Genomic DNA, 13,547 nt, shown 5'->3' on the forward strand with positions numbered 1-13,547 from the left:
GGGGAGGCTCAGGTTTTGCAGCCCACCAGTGAAACCAATTGACATTTCAGTCCCGGTTACCTGGAATTCCAAGGTGCCTGTGTCCCAACTCTTATTAGCCAAAAGGAAGGGGCTTGAGTAGGTTGTTGTGTGGGCTATGAAGGAACAAGTTCATGGTTCCTTCCCCTTGAAAGGAAATGAGGTTTCAGCTGTCACCTGAAGAAGGCTCCACAGTTGGAACATCTTCCTTTCCCCATGAAGGGAGTTCCCATTCCTCTTAAGTGGAGGAACTCCATCTACCTCTCTGGTGTTGAAACTAATCAACTTGTACAGGTCTGAACCAGAGCTAACAATTAGTGTATGTGAACATGCGCTGTCTGGGGGGTGTATTGTGCTCTTACGAGGCACCAGTTCTGTAGGGTTTGGCCATTTATGGGGACAATTATTAATTGTAGCCATAAATCACAAAATGATTCTTTTAATGGCCTTAGAATCCAACCTTGCAATATAATTCAAACTACACACACACGGGTACATTTTAATACATAAAATATGCATATAAACCTAACAGATCTTACCGAGAGGGTTATCAGAATACAAAAGGTATATATTCACTCACGAAGAGTTACATATATCAAGAGGCCATACGTTGGTATATCATTCATTTAGACTGTTTCATAAATGAACTTGGTTATAACTTCTAGATATTCAAAACAAGTACATAACTCTTAGGAATTAAATTGATATCTGGTTGGGATAACAATTGAATTATTGAGCTGTAATGCATTGAAGTTGAATACTCATCCAATCTCTCGGGATTCAGATCTCCTGCGGGCACAAAGAAACAGCTGCAGGCTGTTGCTGTCCAATCCGCGCTCTCTGGCTCCGTGCCAGGCTGTGCTGTGCGGCTTGCGACGGTGCGCTGCTGATGCTCACTGTTGGCTTTAACTAGCAAAGTTTGTGCACAGGAGAAAAGATGACTGTGGGTCCCAGCAAGTCAGGAAGAGGACCGGTTCGTTCCTGATGAAGAGCTAGTTCTGAATAGTGATTCAGCTGTCCACAGTTCTGACCTGTTCACGAGGCCTGCTGCTGGTGCTAACCTCTCTGGCAACCTCCGCTCTTGACTCTTAGAACAGTGTATAACTTATATAACAAGTATATAACTTGTGGTTATATTTGACATTGCTGTAGTTATTGTAAATGCTAAAGAAAACATTAAGGACCTTGCTGTATTCAAGTTAATATAACAGGGAGAGACAGGAGCTTGGAATTTGAGGTTTTATAGCTGCATCATAACTGCTCATTAATTTCCTCTGTTCCCAGTTCATGCTGATGCTTTTACCTTCAACCAAACTTATTTCTACCAGCTGCTGCTGAGAGCCCTGAAGCAGCCTGTCCCTCCTGCCCTGTTTTCTAACGGCCCTAAAGCTGAATGTTAAAGCCTGAGCCGAGTCCTGGCTTTTCCTTCATTCCACAAAAATACATGTTGGCCTAAAGCTGGGAGGCCACTTCCTGTGCAGACTTTGTGGCTCAAGGCACTAAAATGAGCCAGAAGTCCCAGGCTGGGCCCCTCTCGGGATGTCCTTCCTGAATCCGTATTGTCCCCCTGTCTCAGATTAGATCTAACAGCACCGAGAAGAATCCCGCTCCAGGAGAGCAGAGGCTGATGACGCACTGTGATGTCTTCAGCCACAGCGGCAGGAGAAAGTACTTGTGAGAAGCATCTCTCCTCTCTGAGAGCTACACTATGTGAACTGTTAAATTAGGATTTGCATGGAAATCTCCTTTTCCCAATCCCAGGAGATTTCCGATGGAACAATCCCTTTGTCCAGGTCAGGTTCAGAGACTTCCTGCTGACTTCCTTTCTGAGGCTTCCTGCTTCCTGCTGGCTGACTTTCTGAGGCTTCCTGCTGACTCTCCACTGTGCTCAGCGAGGGTTTTAGTCAGCAGGGAAAAATGAACAAAAATGGAAACTTTCTCAAATCCATCGTGCTTCAGTCTCAGACTGGAACCTGCAGTTATAGGCGATTAGAAAGCTCTCACGATCCAGTTTTAGAAAACGACTCTTTTAGAAAAGACCTGCCGACTTGTGACCTGGAACCAAACTGCAGCCCAACAAGAATTCCCGGAGGATGTGTCATTCTGTAGGAGGTCATTTGTAGTGTGAAAACCAAGTCCAGGAGAAAAAATCAATCCAGCCGGCCGCTGAGGCACTGGACCGGGGGCGGGCAGAGATCAGCCCTCCTGTGTTACAGATGACAGCAGTTTCACACCACAGCCACTCCATCGAACCCAGAAGCCGGGATAGAGGGGCTCAGTGAAGGAGGTCTGGAATCTGTGCAGCAGGATCATTTGGTCAGAGACGCTGTAGAAGGAGAGGGTTCCCGCCTCGTGATCCACATACACCCCGATCCTGTTGGAGTGCCGAGCCGTTACTGGAGTTTCGTTCTTACAGTGCCAGACGGCGTAACCGGACTCCGAGCAGTTCAGTCTCCAGGACTTGTCATTATATCCCAGGATGCATCCATCACCCTCTCCTTTCCTGCCGATTCCTTTATAGGTGACCCCTATATCCACTTTGCCAGTATATTCCACCTCCCACTAACAGCGTCTGTCTGACAGGCCCTCTCTGCACAGCACCTGGTAATAGCAGTCGAATCTCCCAGGGTGGTTGGGATAGGGCTGGGTCTTCTCATTCCAGGTCGCCCTCCTGTTCCCCTCAGACAGACGCAGGTGTCTGTGTGCTGTGTTGGGGTCCAGTGTGAGCTGACAGGCATCTGATTGGAGAGAAGAGGACAGTCAGAGGACAGACAGGCAGAACAGACCAATCTCTGAGCAGATCTCCACTAAAGTTCTTCCCCCACAGCCCAGTAAGATACACAAAAGTGTGTCTGTGAGGGTGTGTGTAGTTGTGTGTCAGTGAAGCTGTTCCAGGTGGAGTTTAGCTCAGACTCACACTGTAAGAACTCTGCTCTGGTCCTGGGTTCTGCTGCCTGCACGATGCTGATGTCCTTCACTGAGGATGCAGAGAGAGACAGAGAGAGAGACTCTGACAACAGCCAATATACCCGACAAACTCCCCCTTTGTCAGGTTCTCTCCCACTCCATCAAGCATGACACGGAGAGTTTTGATTCATGGAATAAAACACAAAAAATTGACTGAGAGCCAAAGACAACTTTCTTATGAAGAATCCAAATTGTCTGAAAACAAGGTCTTTTTTAAAGCTGGATGCCAGTTAGGGAACACAAAAGCTTGCTTACTACTGGCCTGGCTTCGAAACAAAGGGTTTGTCTTCACTCCTGACTGCTTGAAATCCAAAGGCTTTACGTATGGAAAGCGGAAAGTGACAAAGCATGTTTTTCTACTGAAATGTCACTCTGTTTTAACTGACCTTTTTGCATTATCTTGATTGATTCTCCATTCCAGATGTCCTCCAGTCGCTCTTTCAGTCCAGAGACAGCTCTCCTCACAGCCTCAAATGAGAAGTTTGAATCAACAGTGATGCTGGGTGAGTCTCCAGCTCCAGGAGGGACACTGACAGACTGGAAATTCTGCAGCAGGGAGGAGAGAGAGGAGTTTCCAGTCAAACACACTGGGCTCCAGCACACTTTCCTGGGGAGAAGCCAGGAGCAGCTCCATTGGAGAGCTCTGTGTGAGAGACTCCCTTCTGGACTGCAGAGAGTCCCAGAGCAGTGCTGTTACCTGGAGGAAATGGATGTGATCCTCTGTGTGTGAGAGCTGGCTCAGCTCAGCGTCTCTCCTCCTCAGCTCGGCGATCTCCTGCTCCAGTCGCTTTGTAAGACTCACTCCCTTCTTTTCTATAGCTGTCTTTTTGAGTTCAAACTGCTCCTTAATCTTAGATCGCATTTTCTCAAAAGAGAGGATCATGTTCTTAAGGATCCTGTCAGTTTCCAACAGTGATTTCTGTGCAGATCTCTGGGTGGGGAGAGACAGTGGGAAACATACAGGAAGAAGATCAATGAATAAGCACAAATGTTTGCCAACACTGGTCTTTTAAGAATCCTGTATATTGTTCTGGAAAAAAAATTGTCGCATCATCCAGGTGGCGCTTTGAGTGGAGTGTCCAGAAAAGCGCTATATAAGTGTAAGCAATTATTATGTAAGCAATTATTATTATTATTATTATTATTATTATTATTATTATTATTACAGATTACTGACAGCTGGGGCTGGTTGAACTTGGTTGTTGTCATCTCCTCAAAGCTTTCATTATATTGTGACAAAGGTAATGAATGTACAGGGCATGACATCGCTGCTTTCACTGCTGTGTTCCTCACATCACAGTGATGTCCACCTCTGAAGAACACGTCCTCACAGGAGACCTCACGCTTGTCAGATCATGCATGCTTGAGAATGTCTTGCCAACGACTTGTCTGCTGTAAGCAGGTGTGTGTGTTCAGTGTGTCTGACTCTTAGCTGGAGGAGGAGATGTGCACTAATCACAGCTGTGTCCCGAGACCTCAGACCTGCTGCCAGTGTGTCCACTCCTCTGCTCAATACCTACTTTAAAAGACTCCCCAGCCTGTCTCAGCTCCTGCAGCTCCTTCTCTCTCTCCTGGATTTTCCGCTGGGTTTGTGTCCGTATTTCCTGCAGCTGCCTCTGTGGAGAAACGCAGAGACTGAGCACCTGAGCAACTGAGCAGCACCTGAACAACACCTGACCACCTGAACACCTGACCAACAGAGCAGCACCTGAGCACCTGATCACTTGAGCAGGGAGGAGTGCAGACGAGCCTGAAAGACCAGAAGCCCAGTGAAAGAACCAATTCAAACAATTTAATAGTTTCTATCTCAGTCACAGATGGCACTGACAGGGCCCATAGTGTATATAAGATGCTTTCTTCAGTCTTCAGATGATATTTTTAACGTTCCCGAAGCCGGAAACAACATGATCCCAATGAATAGTGACTAGTGTACACTGTTGTCAGTGTATCTCCTGGGCCAGAGAGCACCTAGCAGAGGGTTCAAGTCCTCACCTGTTTCTCAGTCCACTCTCTCTCAGTGGACACGGTGTCGTGGCCTCTGTGTCTGGTCTCTGAGCACAGTAGACAGACGCAGGTCTGGTCCGTCCGGCAGTAAACCTCTCGCAGTTTCTGATGATCTGGACAGATCTTGTCCTGCAGCTGCCCTGTGGCCTCGACCAGCCTGTGTCTCTTGAAGGCAGGAGCTTCACAGTGAGGCTGGAGGTGAGTCTGACAGTAAGAGGCCAGACACACCAGACAGGACTTCACAGCTCTCACCTGGCTCCCAGTGCAGACGTCACACAGCACATCTCCAGGGCCAGCAGTGCTCTCGCTGGGATAAGGGCGTTTCATCCCACTTCTTAGTTTATCTACTGCTGCAGCCAGAACTGTATTTCTGTGCAGAATAGGCCTTTTGGGGAAATCCTTTCTGCACTGGGGGCATTTGTAGACACGATCGGGATTATCCCGGTCCCAGCAGCTCTTAATACATCCCATGCAAAAATGGTGTCCACAGGGAAGAGTCACTGGATCCTTCAGTGTCTCCAGACACACTGTGCAGGCGAGACAGGTCTGCGCTGTGGAGGTGCTGGGCTCTGCCATTGTACCGCTTGGTACCAATCGGTAAGGGAAGGCAGGGAGCCGAGAGGATCGCGTGAGGCTGTTCCAGTTCAAACTCCTCTCTGCCTGACTTCCTGGTGCTGCCCGGAGCTGCAGGAGGTGGGGTTTGGCTGCAGTACAGGCTGACGGAGAGAGGAGACAGGGAGATGTTTTTGTGAGAAAAGTTATTTGGCACTAGGGCGTCACCCCAGCAGTCTGAGATCTCCGTAGTTTAAAGGAACATTGTTGTTGACAAAGTGTGTGGGCCAACGGCACTGCAGAGGAAGTGTTGAGCAGAGAAGGTTGGGGCAAAATTAAAAATGAGTTTTTTTGCATGTTCCTTCTCTGCTGGTCCCTCACGTTACCGATTTTCCTCTGCCTCACCCCCCAGGTTAGCAGAACTGTCCAACCTCTGTTCTGTGGACGTGTGGTAGGACAGTTACAGAGGCAGATAAACACACAGGCGCCCAGGAAGTCACAGTGACAACAGAACGGGTTGTCTTCTGAGAGACAGGCCTTTCCATCAGCCTCCTGACTTCCTGTCAGCTCAGGAAGATACAGTAAACCCTGCGTGGCGCTGTGGCCCTTCGTGTAACACACTGCGGTCTGCAGTCGCACAGGGTCCAGGTTCAAATCCACAAACTAGTCTGCAGTCAGTGAGACTCTGGCTTTAAATCAAGTTGATCCCAGCAGAGATCTTCTGAGGGACAGGTCTTCCCATCAGTCCCCTGACTTCCTGTCAGTTCCCATGATGCTGTTTGCTGATGGGGAAGACCAGGAAGAGAAAGCAGAGGGAGGAGACAGGATTTAGTCATCCCTGGGGATCTGATCGCGTATCTCACTGGTGTGGAGTGGGAGCTGGAGACTTGTTTCTCTAGGATTCATGTAGAGGAGTCACTGTCTCCTTGGAAACACTGACAAGACCTGGAGTCCAGAAAGGACTGGAGTCCAAACCAGGTCAAGTTTCCCCGATCCAGTCCGGTCCAATAAGAATCCAGTGACTGCTCTTTCCTCTGACAGAACAGAAGTGCACTGCCATCATAAAGCTGGAGCAAATCTCACTGCTGCTGTCTCAGTGTCTGACTGACTCTAGTGAAACCCTCTCTCTCTCTGACACGGGACGGGATTGTCCAGGCCCGACCCAGGAACTCAGAAGCGAGGGAAGCGATCGCTAGCTTCACAAGCAATCCTCTTTGTTGTCATCTTGCATGAACTGTTTTTCTGCATGCGTGTCTGTATACAGTAGGCATCAAACAGACCGTTTTCAGTGCCTGAACGTTCAGTGTGGATCATGAAATATGCAGAAATCCGCTCTGCAGCAGGAACTACTGCTTGAACTCAGAAATCTGCAGTGTAATAACGATCCACAGCTGGAGTTCATGAGGGGGTGAAACTACCTAAAACTCCAGCTAACTGGCTGCAGCTGAGCCCCCCTGCTCATCCTGTAGCTCCACCCCTGGTGCTCTGCTCATATCCAGGAAATCAGACAGCCTCTGCAGAAAGCCTCGCCTCCACTCTGCCAGTCTCTGCAACAGACATGGCTGAAACCAGTATCTCACTGGCTCAGGAGCAGCTCAGCTGTTCGATCTGCCTGGACATCCTGAAGAATCCGGTGACCATTCCCTGTGGACACAGTTACTGTATGGGTTGTATTAAGAGCTGCTGGGATCTGGATGATCAGACTGGAATCTACAGCTGCCCCCAGTGCAGACAGACCTTCAGCCCAAGGCCTGTTCTGCGCAGAAACATGGTGATGAATGTAGTGGTGGAGGAAATGAAGAAGACAGGGCTCAGTCCTCCTCATCTCCAGCCTCGGCCATGTTCTGGCCCCGGAGATGTGCCGTGTGATTTCTGCACCGGGAGACAGATGAGAGCTGTGAAGTCCTGTCTGGTGTGTCTGGCCTCTTACTGTCCGACTCACCTCCAGCCTCACTGTGAATCAGACCGTTTGAGGAAACACAAGCTGGTCGATGCTACTGCACATCTGGATGATCTGGTCTGTCCGAGTCATGACAAACCCCTGGAGGTCTACTGCTGTACTGATCAGAGGTGTATCTGCGTGTTGTGCACGAAGGATGAGCACAGAGGCCATGATACTGTCTCAGCTGCAGCAGAGAGGACTGAGAAACAGGTAAAGACTTCAATCCTTCACTATGATCTCCCTGACAAAGAACAGAGTATCACACAGGAATGTAACATGGCTTTAGTCATAAATACATTAGAATTCAATAGTGTTTAGAAAGCAGTGGCCATCCCTCTATCTATATGATGGAAAAGAGCAGTTTGCACAGAGAAGTCTGTAACTGTGAGACGCAGATGGCGAGACCAGTGGGTCTTCACTATGCAGCTTTGTATGATTATAAATGTATCGCATTACTTGTATCTCAAGATATAGCTCCTTTTATTTTCAATCCCAGACAGCATGGACCAATAATAATAAATGAGAATCTATTATTTAAATATATATTAAAATGGGAGACTAAGGGCTCTGGAGTCGCAGCTTGCTGCAGGTGCTGTTGTCTCTTATCAGTTGTGTTTCCCATCTGCTCTATTTTAGTCAAACCATTGAAATCAAAGATCAACTCTTTACCCAAAGGGTGGTGGGGGTGTGGAACAAGCTGCCCAGCCCTGTGGTTGAAGCCGTTACCCTGGCTTCTCTCCAGACACAGCTGGATGAGCTCCTGAGCTTGTTTAGCGACTAACAAACGGCTCCTCTTGTCTGTAACCATGTTAATGTTCTTAAGTTCACTATGTCTTCTGATTTAAACTGGGATATATTTTAGAAGGCTGTTGTTGAGGCAAAGTCTGGTGCAGATTGCTCGAGCTCAGGACACACAGCAGCGCAGCGCTGGGTCTGTGCTGCAGCAGAGACATCCAGCTGACAGGGGATTCCCCTGTTTTTAATAGGCGTCTTCACACTTGTCTCATCTTGCAAAGCAGACGTCTGATTTCCTTCCCTGCTGATACTCAAGGGCTCACACGTTGCCTCTCGGTGTGGTCAGTGTGTCCCTAACACCCCTCGACACAGACCCCGCTGGGGAACAGACAACGAGGGGGACAAACGCACAAAGCCGCTTGTTTTAGGGAAGGGCCTTGAAGTGCTGGTTGTAGATGAGAAACTACCCTTGTAATCGCTTTTGTCAGCACCTGTAACACAGAGCAAGACAATCAGAGCTGGAGCTTCTACAGCAGCCAAGTCAGTGTCTTTTCCCACAGTGTGATTACGATTGAACAACAATAATAATCAACTTTCTCTGATATAGCGCCTTTAAAGGTGGCTTCTCAAAGCGCTTTACAGAATACAATATAATAAAGAAAAAATACACAAGATAAGCAGGATGAGGAGACAGTACATGCTGGTAGCAGAGGAGTAAAGAACAGTTCAGCAGACTCTTCTGAAGAAGGAGGTGTTGAGTCTGGATTTGAGGGAGTTTAGAGAAGGAGACTCTCTGATATCCTTGGGGAGAGAGTTCCAGAGCTCTGGGGCGCAGCAGGAGAATCCCTGTCACCCCTAGAGTGTGGTCGGACTCGGGGGACAGACAGGAGAGCAGGATGAGCAGAGTGAAGGTGGTGAGGTGGGGAGCAGGGCGACCGCAGCTCAGACAGGTACTGAGGCGCCGAGCCATGCAGAGCCTCACAGGTGAGCAGGAGGATTTACAGCCTTGTAGATGCGTCAATCAACAACTTCAACTGTTGTTCTCATATTTGAACATCTAACTTCTACCTCAATCATAAGATGTCTCCCTAACTAAGCTACATCAGTTTTCTCTAAAAGCATGTAGTTGTGATAGGCTTTCTAAACAAAAATAATTCTTTGGGACTCTTGAAACAAACCTTCTTTCTGTCTGCAGGCCCCTGATCTTATCAGCAGCAGACACATTTAACGTTGCAGCTGGTTTTTTGCTGAACAGGGTTGTACAGAGAGAGAATTTAACCCTTCACTATGGGGAAGAGGATGGATACATATTCTTTCAAGTCTGGGTAAAAAGTACAGTAAGAATGTATTGTAATTCTTAGTTCAATGAGCTCTCAAGAATTGGTGAAAGAGCATTTCTGCACTTGGATGATAACAAGGAAAAATCCTGCTGAGAAATATTCTGTGTTTCTCCACAGGAGCAGCTGGGGGCGACACAGACACAAACCCAGCAGAGACTCCAGGAGAGAGAGAAGGAGCTGCAGGAGCTGAGACAGGCTGTGAAGTCACTCAGAGTGGGTATTGACCAGAGGAGTGGACACACTGACACACATTCCCACAGCTGGACACTGGACCCACCAGTACCCTGAGGAAACACCACATACAGTAGAATGTAGCTTGAGTGTTGTCCTGTGTGATAATCCACTGTGTGTCTCCTCACTCAGAGCTCTGCACACACTGCAGTACAGGACACTGACAGGATCTTCACTGAGCTGATCCGCTCCATTGAGAGAACACGCTCTGAGCTAACACAGCTGATCAGAGCTCAAGAGAGGGCTGCAGTGAGTCAGGCTGAAGGACTCCTGGAGCAACTGGAGCAGGAGATCGCTGAGCTGAGGAGGAGAGACGCTGAGCTGAGCCAGCTCTCACACACAGAGGATCACATCCATTTCCTCCAGGTAACAGCACTGCTCTGGGACTCTCTGCAGTCCAGAAGGGAGTCTCTCACACAGAGCTCTCCAATGGAGCTGCTCCTGGCTTCTCCCCAGGAATGTGTGCTGGAGCCCAGTGTGTTTGACTGGAAACTCCTCTCTCTCTTCCCTGCTGCAGAATTTCCAGTCTGTCTGTGTCCCTCCTGGAGCTGGAGACTCACCCAGCATCCCTGTCAGACCCCACTTCTCTCCTGAGGCTGTGAGGAGAGCTGTCTCTGGACTGAAAGAGCAACTGGAGAACTTCTGCAGGGAGGAATCAGTCAAGATCTCCAGGACAGGTAAGAACAATTACATTTCTTTGAGACCAGCTAACAGTTTCCCAGCTCTTTTTTGTAAAGGGTGCCTATTAGTTGTATCAAATCACAGACACATAAGCCGATTTCTAAACAAGTTATATATCTACTTGTCTCACAGTTTCTACACAGCTGTGACCTGGTGTCAAGTCCAGTGATCTTCAAGACCTTGACTGTTAAACATACTGACTCCTGTGTCACAGGACCAGGGTTTAGTTCGGTTTGATGCAGTAAGAGGTTGTGCACTGAAGATGGGTCTGAGGCGATGATGTCGATCTATCGACTCGTACGGTCTAGCCTGACCTCTGACCCCGTCTGGTGCAAGAGGAGCCAATGCAGGAGATCAGGGACTCGCCCAGATCAGTCCAGGCTGTACAGGATGATCACAGATATTCTGCCCCCTGGAACTGACTGTGCTGACATGTACAGCAGATGTCCCCTCCTCATCACCTCTACAGCTCCTGCAGTACAGAGACTCACTCCGTCACTCAAACTGTTGGCTTTTAAATAAGCACCACAGATGGGTCTCCAGTTCCAAGCCGTCGTAGTGTCATAGTGTATGTTCCCTCCCCTGTGTGGCAGCAGTCAGGAGTGCAACAGCGGAGTTAGGGAGCACAGTTCTCAGCCTCCAGGCCAAGGGCCAAGGGGATGCTGAGCTCTGCAGTCACGGGTTCGAGCCTCAAGCTGGAGTCCAGTCTGGCTCGGGAGCCTTTGAGAGTCTCTCTACATGAATGTGTTTAAAAATGAAAATGAATCATTTCCTTTTTGTTCTTCATCATGAGAGGTGCACCTGCGGTCTCCTCAGTGTCTTTAAAGCTCTGTTTCTCCCTGTGTGTCCCCAAGTCTCCTCAGTGAGTGACGTCTTCGGTCTGCAGACTCCAGAGCCCAGGACCAGAGCAGAGCTCTTACACTGTGAGTCTGTTTTTACTGAATGTTGCCAGGCCTCTTAAGACATGTTTACACACTCACTGCTGCGCACTGACACACACACACACACACACACTCACTGCTGCGCTCTGACACACACACACACACACACACACACTCACTGCCACACTCTGACACACACACACACACTCACTGCTGCACTCCGACACACACACACACACACTGCTGCACTCTGACACACACACACACACACTCACTGCTGCACTCTGACACACACACACACACACACACTCACTGCTGCGCTCTGACACACACACACACACTCACTGCCACACTCTGACACACACACACACACACTCACTGCTGCACTCCGACACTCTCTCACACACACACACACACTGCTGCACTCTGACACACACACACACACTGCTGCACTCTGACACACACACACACACACTCACTGCTGCACTCTGACACACACACACACACACACACTCACTGCTGCACTCTGACACTCTCTCTCACACACACACACACACACACACACTGCTGCCACACTCTGACACACTGCAAGGCTTGTCATTGGTGTTTCCTTGAAGATGAATTAAAAGACAAGGACGGGTGTGTGTCTTGTACAAGGACGGGGTTCCCTGGTTCCGGTCCAGGAGGCCCGGCATGTCTGTAGAAGCAGCCCCTGACTGGCCCGACTCGCAGGAGCTCAGCGGGGCTGTAGGGCTGGGCCCCCGGTACCCCTCTGACCGCCCTCTTCTCCCCTGTCAGACTCCCGTCCGCTCACGCTGGACCGTGACACCGCGCACAGGCTGCTGCGCCTGTCCAGCTGGGGCACAGCGCTGGCCGTGGAGCCCGAGTCCCAGCCGTACCCCGATCGCCCCGAGAGGTTCGACTGCTACAGCCAGGCGCTGTGCCGAGAGGGCCTGAGCGGGGCGCGCGCGTACTGGGAGGTGCAGTACATCGGCCGAGGCGCTGATATCGGGGTCACCTACCGGGGCATCGGCAGGAGAGGGCGGGGCGAGGAGTGTGGCCTGGGACTGAACGACCAGTCCTGGAGTCTGTGCTGCTCCGGGTCCAGCTGCTCCTTCTGGCACAACGGCAAGAAAACTGCAGTAGCTGCCCCTCCCTCCTCCAGGATAGGGGTGTATGTGGACCACAGGGCTGGGACTCTGTCCTTCTACAGCGTCTCTGGGGACACAGCGACCCTCCTGCACAGAGTCCAGACCTCCTTCACGGAGCCCCTCTATCCTGCGTTTGGTTTCGATGTGCTGGGGTCTGCATTAGGTTCCAGCATGAAACTGCTGCATTAGATCCGTGTGTCCTCTGTTATCCTCTGTGTTTGTGTGTCCTGTGTGCTCTGTGCTCTGAGTGTCCTGTGTGTATTTGTGCTCAAAGCTCTGTGTGTTCTGGTTTGTTCTATTTCTGTGTTGTTTTCAGATCCTCTCTTACCAGCTACCAGCTACTGTATGTGCAGAAAATACCCGGGTAAAAAAAATAATCTAAATCATCCAGCAAGTGCAAACTATTCTGTTTTATTTCAGCTGCTTTTAATTCCAGTTTTAATCAGGCTCATCATAGCGAAGCAAATGTGTGACATTGTCTTCATCGCCTTCCTCCTCCATGCTGCTGCTAGTTTGTGCACACAGTGTGTGGGGGCTCTGGGGAGGGGCGGGGCTTGGGGCGGGGCTCTGGGGTGGGGCGGGGCGGAGCTTGGATGGGGCTCTGGGGAGGGGCGGGGCTCTGGGGCGGGGTGGGGCTTGGGGCGGGGCTCTGGGGAGGTGGGAGGGGAGGGGCGGGGCCCTGGGAGAGAGAGGGTTTGGGCGGAGGTGTAGGGAACCAGGCACACGTCATTAATGGAGCCCCCCTCCTGGCAGCGGCGGCACTGGCTGTTGTTGCAGCTGTCCAGGTCGGGCGGGAGGCTCTGGGCGCCGCGGGGCAGCGGGCCGAGCCTGAGGAAGAGCAGACAGAGGGGCTCCAGGGGGCTGGTGATCCCCCCCCCCCGGTGACAGCGGCCACCAGCCCCTCATGTCCCCCCCCCCGGCTCTCGATCTGCTCGCTGCCCTCGCGCACGGAGGACCGCGGCCATGGCGAAGACCTTCTGTGGCGCAGGACGCGGTCATTGCTTCCCGGGACATCTGCCGACGAGAGGGGGCCGTTCCGCCCATC

The 13,547-nt window shown here is 50.4% G+C and overlaps 2 protein-coding genes across 2 annotated transcripts; one reads left to right on the top strand and one right to left on the bottom strand.

Moving 5' to 3' along the window:
- Positions 1-1,831: 1,831 nt before the first annotated feature.
- On the bottom strand, positions 1,832-6,645 carry LOC138240713 (tripartite motif-containing protein 16-like). Its single transcript, XM_069191900.1, has 6 exons — positions 4,978-6,645; positions 4,506-4,601; positions 3,683-3,916; positions 3,372-3,531; positions 2,936-2,995; positions 1,832-2,756 (listed from the first exon to the last, which is right to left on the bottom strand). The coding sequence occupies exons 1-6, from the start codon at positions 5,563-5,565 to the stop codon at positions 2,581-2,583; spliced, it is 1,314 nt and encodes a 437-aa protein (XP_069048001.1). The 5' UTR covers positions 5,566-6,645; the 3' UTR covers positions 1,832-2,580.
- Positions 6,646-7,040: 395 nt separating this feature from the next.
- Positions 7,041-13,067, top strand: LOC107078098 (tripartite motif-containing protein 16-like). Its single transcript, XM_069191875.1, has 6 exons — positions 7,041-7,693; positions 9,676-9,771; positions 9,922-10,155; positions 10,307-10,466; positions 11,325-11,393; positions 12,150-13,067. The coding sequence occupies exons 1-6, from the start codon at positions 7,100-7,102 to the stop codon at positions 12,689-12,691; spliced, it is 1,695 nt and encodes a 564-aa protein (XP_069047976.1). The 5' UTR covers positions 7,041-7,099; the 3' UTR covers positions 12,692-13,067.
- Positions 13,068-13,547: the final 480 nt, after the last annotated feature.

Source organism: Lepisosteus oculatus, chromosome 7, assembly GCF_040954835.1.
Source record: "Lepisosteus oculatus isolate fLepOcu1 chromosome 7, fLepOcu1.hap2, whole genome shotgun sequence".
NCBI lineage: Eukaryota > Metazoa > Chordata > Actinopteri > Semionotiformes > Lepisosteidae > Lepisosteus > Lepisosteus oculatus.